General features: G+C 50.3%; 1 protein-coding gene across 1 annotated transcript; it reads right to left on the bottom strand.

The window, feature by feature from the left end:
- Positions 1 to 937: 937 nt before the first annotated feature.
- NKX2-8 (NK2 homeobox 8) lies at positions 938 to 2838 on the bottom strand. Its single transcript, XM_058540362.1, has 2 exons — positions 2686 to 2838; positions 938 to 1999 (listed from the first exon to the last, which is right to left on the bottom strand). Exons 1-2 carry the CDS (start codon positions 2834 to 2836, stop codon positions 1443 to 1445), a joined length of 708 nt encoding a protein of 235 aa, XP_058396345.1. The 5' UTR covers positions 2837 to 2838; the 3' UTR covers positions 938 to 1442.
- Between the last annotated feature and the right edge of the window lie 7801 nt (positions 2839 to 10639).

Below are 10639 nucleotides of genomic sequence, written 5' to 3'. Positions count from 1 at the left end.
GCCCTTTTCAGTTCCCAAGACAAAAGAAGGTTTAAGGATCGAGATTCTTCTAAGATAACCGCATCCATATGGAAGGCAAGGTGGCCAGCAGCTGAGACCCAAACACCCCACTCCCTTCCCCCTGCCCTCCTCTCTCTCTCCCCACCCTCCAAAATCCCAGGTGATACACTGCCTCAGCCACCCTTTCTCCTCTTGGGACAAGAAAGCTAGGGCTTCAAACAGGCCCGATGCCTACTCTTTGAGCCCTTGCTCCCTCCCCTGAATCTGCTGCCTGAAACTGCTCTCGGCACAAGCATCTCCCTGCAGAGAGATCGTCACTTCTCCACCGTGACCACTGTATAGGAGGCCCTGTGGCTTCGCACACCAAGACAAAGCGCAGGGGTGGAACACGAGACCCCGGACCAGTGCACATTGGGACCGCGGGTCAAATGAGACGGACCACTGCATCCCACACCCACGTCAGGCCACCCGAGCTCTCCAAAGTGGTCCTCCCTCAGCTGGCAGCCCTGAGGTGGGTCACTCCCCACCACCCTCTGATTTCTTCACCACGCGAGCCCCTCCCCGCCCCACTCCAGGACCAGGTGTGGCGCCAAGAAAAGGCAGGAAATCACAGGTGCCAAACGAGCCACTTGCAGGCTTCACTGGAGGTTACAAGTTCTCCGGGCGCTCTTCGGGTCCCTGAGCCCTCGGCTTGCAGCCAGGCCTGGGCCGTGCTGCTGTAGGGCCGGCCCCGTAGGCACGTCTCCGGAGAACCCTTACAGAGAAGCTCATTGTGCCCTGTCGTGGCCAACTGGGCTGCCTTTTGGTGTTTGAAACGCCGGCAGCTCCGGCAGCTCCGGGAGTCCAGAGAGGCCTTCGCATCACTTCGGGCGGGGCCAGAGCGACCTCCCGCTAACAGGGACCCCAATGTTGCCTCTGCCCCCCCACCCCGCCCCAGTATCTTCCTAAAGCCGTGTGGGGTCTGCGATCTGCCCTTCGACCCTGCTCGGGGTGGCCTTAACTGCGCCGCTCAAGGAGTGGACTGGCGCCTCGAACGCAGGTCGGGAAAGCACAGTTCCCATCTACGTTCCCAACAGGCGCGCAAGGGGACCCAAGCCTATGCATTTTATTCTCGCACCACAAAGAGGAAAAATATTCTATTCTTTTAAAATAACTTGCTTCCCATACAAATAGCTATTTTAAAATATACAAATAAAGTTCAAGCAATAAAATCTAGCTCTGAGGCTGGCGGTCGAGGAAAGAGGAGAGAGAGGATCTTGGCGAAAGTTCCCCGCGCGATGGCTGGTGAGGGCGGGGCAGGGACCCCGGCGCTGAAGGCAGTGAAGCCCGAAGGGAGGTGGGGCCCGGGGAGCGCTCCAGGTCTCCAGCTCCAGACCCACTCCGCCCGCAGAGCCGGCTCCACAGTCTGGGATAGCCCCAGGTGCCCGCGCCCCGCAGCTGCTTCACCAGTTCCAGGAGACCAGGGCGGGGGGCGCTAAGTGCTGGTAGGCGGGGAAGAGACCGAGCGCCGCGCCGGGCCCGAAGGCGGCGTAGCCCGGCAGAGGGCAGGCGGAGGCCGGGGACGGGCCGCTCTTGTCCTGGGCGGCGCCCGTGCCCACCTCACCGCTGCCGCCGCACGGCTGCCCGTCACGCACCAGCACGGGCACCACCACGCGGCGCAGCAGGCCCGGCGCGGCGCGCAAGTCGGCAGCCGCTGCCAGATCGGGCGACTCGGGGGCCCCCGGCGCACGCGCGCGCTTCAGCTTGTAGCGATGGTTCTGGAACCAGATTTTGACCTGCGTGGGCGTGAGGCGCAGCAGGCGCGCCAGCTGCTCGCGCTCGGGCGCCGACAGGTAGCGCTGCTGCCGGAAGCGTCTCTCCAACTCCAGCGTCTGCGCTTTGGAGAACAGCACCCGCCGCTTCTTCCTCTTCTCGGCCTCCGAGCCCGGAGACGCGCGCCGAGCGGACGGCCGCTGCGACGAGCCGGGCGGGCTGGTCTCGGGGCTGCTCTCGTCCGATGCTGGGGGCGGCAAAGCAGACACGGCCTGGTGAGACGCCGGCCCCTCCGCGCGCCGCGAGGCGCCGAGCCTCCGGCCGGAGGGCGCCCCAACTCGCCTGCGGCTTTTGGTGTGAAGCCATTTCCCTCCCTGGGCCCACATCTGGATGCCCACCTCTCCGAATTCAGTGACCTTTTATACCACAACCTGACCGCGCCCCCAAAGAAACCCACCACGGGGCCCTCTTACAGCAAGTCGCACTGGTCGCTGCGCCGGCAGACGAGTTTACCGCAAGCTGGCTCACCGACACGGGCCACCTCCAGGTCGACTGCACTATGGTTTGCCGGGGTTTGCCAAGCCCTGAATCCAGGGGAACTAAGCTCGCCAATGCTGCCCATCCCAGACCGAGGCCTGGAGAACGTGGCCGTGTTTTCAGGCATTTAAGGGCAATGTCTTAAATATTTAAATATTCTGAGCCCTAGAAACAAAACTCAAATCCTGAGCGTTAGTGCCAGGCCCGGGGATCTGCTCTCAGGATGTGCCGACCGGGGACGCACGGCATGGGGTTTGAGGAGGACAGAGCCTCCGGTTCCAGCCCTGAGGAAACCCAGACCCTGGGCTGCAGTTTCTGCTTCCCAGCCCCGCAGGGGCCGGGCGCTTCGTCCTGCGCCCCACCCTCCACCCCGGCCGCCGTCTTCCGCTCACTCACAGGGGTAGTGGCCGCGCTCCGCTTCCAGCCAGGTGGCGCCGGGGCCGGGGGCGCGTAGCTCCGGCTCCCGCCTCCGCAGGTGCTGCGCGTCTTGCTCGGGTAAATCCAGGAGCCTGCGCACGGTGAAGCCGAGGCGCCCGGCGGTGGCCATGGCCGAGGAAGGGAAGGAGGCGGGGGCAGGGCGGGCTGGGAACCGAGGGGCGGCCGGGGACGCCGCTCCTACGGGTGGGCGTGGGAGGCGCCCGCCCTGCGCTGGCTGCCGAGATAGCGCGCTTACAGCGGCATGCTTGTTTATATAAACAGCTCTCCCCACCCGGGAGGCTTTGAAAGCCGAGGTCCGGGTCTCCGGGGTGTTAAGTACCTGAATGAGTGCTGGTCCAAAGCCCCGGCGAGCCCGGAAGGTGCCACCTCCGCCCCCGCCCCGCCCCGTCCCCCGCCCCTCGGCGCCCTGTTACCTCCCAGAGGCGGCAGGAAGCAGCCCTCGGCATTAGCGATGCTGTCTGATTAGCCCAAAGTGGGGACAGATAATGGGAATTGTTACCAATGAATAACATCTTGGGTGGCGAGGGGTGACCACCACCCGCCCGTCCAGCCCCAGCTTCCTCCTCCTCCTGGGCTGACACAGGGCCCGGCCCCGCGGGAGCGCCGGGAAGGGTGGGGGCGGCATGGGTGGGTTTATGAGCACCCAGGAATTTATTCCCTGTTTGCTTTATTCCTCGAGCTTGTTTGCTGGAGCGTTCGTTTCCCGCAATTATCCGGAAAGTGATTTACAAGGCGGCGTTAAACTCTGGCGCGCGCTCTTTCTCTCTGGTTGGGCTCCTCTCAGGAGTTAGAGGCGAGAAGTTTCAGGCGGGCACAGAGGGGTGGCCTGGCCCCGCCGGCATCTGGGCCGAGGGTTTCGAAGGTCGCTAGGAGCCTCCCCACACCCTATACGTCCCCCACAACTTCAGGAGTACAGGGGAGGGCTGGCAGCATCCGGGGAGCCCCAGCTCTGCCCTGGGTTCCCCACACTCGCTAAACGGAGGCGGATCGGGCCAAGCTATTCAGGGCCGAAGTACCAGCCTCCTGGGCCCGGCCGCTGCCCGTCGCGGGCCCGGGCCCAGTGGCCGCGCTCCTCATAGCTGCGCCCAGGCCCGCTCCAGGGCCCACGAGCAGCGGCGTTGCGGAGGGCGGCCTACGAGGCCTTTGCGGCCTCCTTGGTGTCGCCAGACCCTCTGGCGCCAATTGTGCGCTTCGGCTTCGCGGCCTCACCGTCAAGCCCAGCGCCAGGGATGCCGCGTTTGCCCAAGAGCAGGCCTCGGGCCTGGGTTCCCTGTCCGGCCGCGGGTACGCGGCCTGGTCCCGGCGGGAGAATTAAGGCTGGGCCGGCCGCGCAGAAGAGGCGGCCTGCCCGGGGTTTCTCGACATCTTCTAGTCCCCACGGCCCCACTGGAGAAAATGATCGATGGAGAAGGCACAGGGAGGCGGCCGGTGTGGAGACATTTCTTCGGCCCATGGCTTCTCTGTGCCTGCTTCAGAGGCGCGTTCAGAGGCCTCTCCTCCCGCAGCCGGGGGTTTGGGTATTTGGTTGCTAAATTTGGGTGAGGGGCGCGGCGCTTGGGTGGCCGCACCGGAATCCTGGCCCCACCTGAGCTGCACTCGGACCTGGCTCCGGTGCGGTGGCCGCGGCCCCGCCGGGCGGCCACCCTCCCCAGCAGGTCCCTGTCAAGCGTGCCCCATGCTCCGGGGCTGCGCGGCGCGCTGGGTGGTCGGGCGGAGGCAACCCCAATACAGGCCAACTGCTAGGCCGCGGACAAAGGGGAAATGGAGCTCGACGACCCGGACCTGTTGGAAGCATTTGTTCCAGTCAAGATTTTGCATTTGTTCAGTCCGAAATAATGCGTGATTGACGCCTGCTCACAATGCGCGTTAGCGCGCCGGGATAAATCGGAGCTTGTCCGGTGTTGTCATGGTTTTCAATGGGGTTCAATGGGATTGGGAGCACGATCGACTCTGCTGGCCGTCTCTCCGTGGCCCCGGCAATAGATTTATTAGTTATGTCTTTTTAAATAAGATTAAATTGCAATGACTTGGCTGTCTTCTCCGCGATGGGGCGGAGGACGGAGCCAGGGGTAGGCAGAGGGCGGCAGAAGCCGGAAACCGGCACCTAAGCTCAGCGTCCTAGAGGTTGGGCAGGTCACAGACTGGCCCAGGGCTTGGTGCACTTCTCTCCGGCTAGAGCCCGGTGCCTGGCCACCTCTGCCAGCCCATCCCCTGAGAGGTAGAAGGAGGGCACTGACGTGCTGTCCTAGGGAAGCATCAGGACAGACTCCCAAATTCGGTCTGAACTTCCAGGATCTGTCAGGTAGAAGGAGCTCTGGCCTGGGAGTCGGTAGGGTTGGCATCCCAGCTCTGCCCCTGACTAGCTCTAATCACCTCGTCACTCTGAGCCTCTTTTTTTCTCTTCTGAAACAGAAGGGAGTAGATTTGGTAACTTCTAAGGACCCTACCAGTTTTATGATTCCATACCTCTGGGATTTTTCTAAAACCGTCTCCATTGTACTAACCAGAAGACTTTGGTCTCCCTCCTCCCTCCGGTTCCAGAAATCTCATCCCCAGGGCTCTGACTCTACATTCTCCAGAATGTTCTGGGAGACGACGGGCCGTCTTTTGAGTTTCCAAAGGAGCCTCCACAAGAGTGGGATGGGGTAGATAATTTTGGAAACAGAACCAATTCAGGAGAAGCGAAAGCGGAGTCTTTCCTGGAGTGACTGACCTCTCTTAGCCTTTTAATCTATTTAACATCCTAAGCCCACACTGACGTGCAGAAATGAGTAAATGGCACTCTTCAGTTCTTAAGAGCTCTTCAGCATCAAATATTTGCTTTTACTCTTAGTATTTGGCTCCCAAAGAAGAGATATATCCTCCATCTAGCAGTTGTGCTCTGGGGAGGACCTCACTCTGGGATTAGCTCCAAATATGACTTACAGCCTCACCTTCCCTGACCTGGGAACAGTGTTCCTGGGCCACAGTCTGTGTTTTGAATATCCCAGGGGAACTCTGTACCTGCTGATTCTAGAAAGTGCTGCAACTTCCCTGCTTCATTGTGGATTCCCCCCTCCTCTGCAGACGCCTCTGCGCTAGTCCAATCTTCCTCTCAACTCTGCTCTGGGGCTTTATCTAAATTATCTCGAAGAGCCAGAGCCTGGGGACTCCAGGAGGCTGTTCCACTTAAATTGTGCCTTCTGAAGAAATGGAGGAAAGGAAGTGGAGAGCCAGAATTATCAGAGAAAGGAGATTTCTTTACTGCCTCTTCACATTGGAAAAACTCAGACATGGGAGGAGAAAATTATTTTGACATTGAGTCAATAGGAAAAAGTATTCAAGATATTAAGTTTTATACATATTGGAAATATCTGTATGAATTGCCTCCAATTCATGAGAGATTTTTAGAATCATAAGTAAACATATAACTGGATATTCTTTCCAGATTTTAAAATTGTGCTCGGTGTTCTGGACACTTGAACTTATTTTGCAACTCAACATAGCTTGTGAATATTATTATTTAATTAGGAAAGTATTTGTTTCCCTGGAATTGGATGTAGTGCATCTCAATCCTAATAGGAGTTGTTAATCTTTAGGCATCTGCGATATCGTGAACATATTTAAGCAGTCTGCACTAATCACCCCTTCAAAAGTATTATCCAAGATGATCATCACTGCTGCGTGCTTAATAATTTAAGACTAGAAAATTCTGAAATGAAACTAAAGTATCTTGATTTAAAAAAAAAATTATTGCATCTATATCTTGCATTCCGTTTTTAAATCCCTCCATTTTGGTTAAGTGTTTCACAAAATCCTGCAAATCTATACAGTATTGAAGAGAGGCAACATTGCAAATTCCCCTTGATAGATTGAGGGCCCTCAACTGCCAGGACATTTTTCTTTGCCTCATAGCAACTGCTCTCCCCTTTTTATCAGTATGCTGGTTAAAATAGCAAAAGGAAAATAAAAATGGGCTTTTGACGCTTCCAAGAAGAAGCGAATGATCTTGATTGGCCTTAGGATGGAAAGAAAAGACAGCATTTAAAATCAAGCCTCTTTCCCCTTCCTTCTGAAAACTAGTTGCCATGAATAAGTAAACATTTCCCTTTTAATGGCTAATAATCAATTGCTTGGTGGTGGTCCAGGCCTAGCTGTGAGTCTTTCTTAGTTGTATTGATGATATATACACATGGGACGAGGAACAGCAATTACTTTCAGACTAGGAATTTAGTACATCTTCGAAATGGGTTTTAGATTTTATTGTTTAATGTCAAATGACAAGATTTGAAACATCCCATCTTAGGTCCCTTAAAATATTTACTTTACATGGACTTTTTTGTTGTTGTTCTTGATCCCTAGGAGAAAAGCTTTTCTCTTCAAATATGTGTATCTAGTTGTTTAAATACATGAAAAAATATATAGGAGGTAAAATCGTTCAATGAATGAAAAAGTGAATGTATTTAGTTAAATATCTACGGTCTCCATTTCCTAAAGAGCCAGAAAATAACTTTTTTATTTTTTAACTCGTTTATCAGTTTATTGAATCCTTCTGGTCCTTCCCATGCCTTACAATGGTATCATAAGGGAAGCTGTGATAGCATGGATGTAAGTTGTGAGAATAAGAATAATAGCACATCTTGGGGAGGGTGCTAAGCCTCATTTGTCCGATGCTGAACTTCTCATATTTGTTTAATCTTTTTTTTTAAGGTACCAATTTATACTACTTTGCTTGACTGATAATATAGTTTATATAACACAGGATCCTTATTGATGTTTACACGATAAATGTCCAGGCCCTAATGTCACCTAAGAGTAGACTCTGTCACTGACAGACTAGACTGACCCCAGGAACATACTTTATAGCTGCCCCAGCGCCTCACCCAGGCCAGGCTGCAGCACTTGCTTGTAACCACCAGCACTTCTGTCCAAGCCAGTTATTATTTTTTCTTAAATCACCCAAGCATTATAATGAGGCCTCTTTTTTTAATATACCTTTTCTTTGTCTGAGATTAACTTTGGTATTTTAAAATAATAGCATTATGAAAGTGAAATATTTCTGTTTTATTTGACAGCAATTTAAACACTAAAACAGTTACTATGCTGGAGAAGTATTTGTTACTATTTGTTGAAGACAAGAACCACAGTCCCTCACAAGGCTAGGGAATCAAAGATTCCACTTTTCATTAGTGATGATGATAGCAGTAGAAGAAGATAACTTTATGTTTTATGCATTCGAGAGTGTTTGCCATGTGCACTCATTCTTGTTATCGCATCCCGAGTCAGGATAGATTACCTAGAAGAAGCAAAGCTTAAGGAGAGACTTGAAGGCAGATCGACTGTGATATCCCTAGAACTGAAGAAATTAGAGAAGAGGGTGAAGAGGACCTAAAGAGGAGGCAGAGAGTCTATTGTAATAGAAGGTATTAGAAAAGAATGATTAAAAGGCGAAAGAGAAAGAGCCTGCGCTGACTTGAGCTACAGGTTCAATTTGATCTCATCAACTCAAAGAGAAAAAATGCATGAACCAGAAAGTTCCAATCAATAGTGGCTTCTATATGCTTTCCCAAGGTCTTTATATTTCTAAAAATTAATTACGATAGCTTCCAGTTATAAGAAAAATAAGTCCTGGGGATGTAATGTACAGCATGGTGACTATAGTTAACAGTACTGTATTGTATATTTGAAAGTTGCTAACAGAGTAGATCTTAAAAGTTCTCATCACGAGAAAAAAAAAAAATCTGTGCCTATATGTGGTGATGTATGTTAACTAAGCTTATTCTGGTAATCATTTTGCAATATACACGTAAATCATTATGTTGTACACCTAAAACTAATACAGTGTTATATGTCAATCATATCTCAATAAAAAAATAAATGACAATGGAGAAACTTCAGCTTTTAAAGCACTTCAAGTTTTTCTCGATCCTATTTAGTTAACTCTTAAATATTCCTTTGGAAAAATCTTTTCCCCTCTTCTAAGAGAAGGCAGAAGTGAACAACAGGAGCACGAAATAACAACCTGCAGGAATTTCCTCGTAAAAACAGTAAAAGAGCTATATGTGTTTACTGCAGTCTCTGGAAATCCCTGAGCCAGCAAAGGTGGCTGTCTTTGTATTCTTGATTAAATGGGTATTTGCACTGAAGTCACATACCACACAAAGGAAACAAAACAAAATAAAAATGTCCTTCGTGTTCTGTTTTTCAATCATGTGTGTGAAGGAGGTTCTTGGCCTTTATCACTGTCAGTGAAAAGTTCTTCATTGGAAGGAGACATTCCACTCGCCCTGCTTCTGTGCACAGGGAGCTTGCCATGGAAACCCCCTCTGGAGCCATCAGACAGATATACAAATGAGAGAGCTCAACACTGGGCATTTTAGGAGTAGCTTTATCTCAACAACAGGGTATGAAGAAGGGTGTTCAGAATTTCTTGAGAAATTTATTGTTCTATATGTCTTACTCTGAATCTTAAAGCCATAAATTGGATTTATTCAAGTTAGGAAACAACTAAGAAATTACTTGAAGGAAATTCTGATACTAAAATATGTGTGCTATGTATTTAATACAACTGTGTATGATAAAGCTGTATTTGTTTAGACGATTTTTTAATGATAGCTTGAGTAGCCCCAAGATATAAATTCATCTTTAGTATATGTTTGTATTTCTTAATTGGTTATGACCTTTAATTAAGTGAAAGAAAAAAAATTCTTGTGAACAAGTTTCTTTTGTTTAATAAGATCTATCCTAAACTATGGTTGGCTTATCCTTAAAATATAAGATTTTTCTTTGTAGCATGAACCTGAGGAAATTTAAAGAGTGCATCACAAAATTTATATATATATTTGGATTCCACCTGCTTATCAAGTTCTCTTTTAATTTATAACCAGCCCCAGGTCACTTCCCTATGGTTTCCACTAAGTCTGTGGCCAGGTTCCTCTGTCCATGGTCCAGGTGAACCAACCATGAAGACCGTCCGGGTCTGATAGTGTATTTCCATTGCTTATTTTCATTACCGGCTCCTCAAATCCAGGCAGTTTATAAAAACTAGGTTGATATATCCCTGAATGGGTATGGCATCAGAACGTGCACATTTATTTTTTAGATATACAATTGAGACTCAGTTCTTTTCCTAGGTGCTGGAAGTATGTGTATGTTTGGGTGGTTTGTGGCATGAGAAAGGAATTGATGGTCACACGTTGGATCTTAGTTGCTTCTTTGGCTTTGGCTACTTACAAAAAAAAAGGAAAAAAAAAACAACGTTTTCCTTAAGCAAAATGATTGGGCTGTAAAACAAATTTAGAGGGGGAAATCAAAGAAATAATATGTGTGCCTAAAGTTAGACAGTCTATTTCTTACATATTATTAAAATGATTATTAGAAGTGATGAACTTTGTGGAAGCACAGATGCCAGAATGCAGGGGGTTACACAATATAATTAGCAGGTCATCTCTGGTGAATTTAGCCTTCTGGTTTCTTCTATAACAAAAATAAAATAAAAACTGCCCAGGTTTCATGAATTATCATCTTAATCATGTCTTTTATAGAACCATTAGGAAAAGTACATGAATATCTCTTTTCATGACTCACATGTTTTTTTCCATGATTGAGATTTTCTGTTATTCAAATCTTAAAGAAGCCAAATCCTAGAGATTTCCTATTATTCAAATCCTAGTAGGATCCCGATTCTCCCGTCAGTTGATTGGTCACATACGCAACCCCAAAGGGCAGGCAGCAGGGGGGGAAAACCTGCTGTCGTTTCTAAGTGACTCCCTGGGATGTTGGCACTGAATGAAGGTGGGAATGACTGGGTGAGTGGAGGGAGGCGGGGAGAGAAAGTGGGAGAGTGAGTGTCTGTTTCAGCTTGGTGTCACCCATCTCCATGCAGCCAAGGCTTTTCCCAGCTGGAGGTTGGTAAAGGGAAGGTGCATGCAGG

This window comes from Diceros bicornis, chromosome 5 (assembly GCF_020826845.1).
Source record: "Diceros bicornis minor isolate mBicDic1 chromosome 5, mDicBic1.mat.cur, whole genome shotgun sequence".
NCBI classification, from domain to species: domain Eukaryota; kingdom Metazoa; phylum Chordata; class Mammalia; order Perissodactyla; family Rhinocerotidae; genus Diceros; species Diceros bicornis.
Note: the sequence above shows the minus strand (reverse complement) of the source record. Positions and strands in the feature narration are given on the sequence as shown.

Coding starts and splice junctions, on each gene's coding strand:
- NKX2-8 (XM_058540362.1), bottom strand. CDS start 2,836: ATGGCCACCGCCGGGCGCCTCGGCTTCACCGTGCGCAGGCTCCTGGAT. Junction 2,000..2,685: donor GGAGCGCGGCCACTACCCCT/GTGAGTGAGCGG, acceptor TGCCGCCCCCAG/CATCGGACGAGAGCAGCCCC.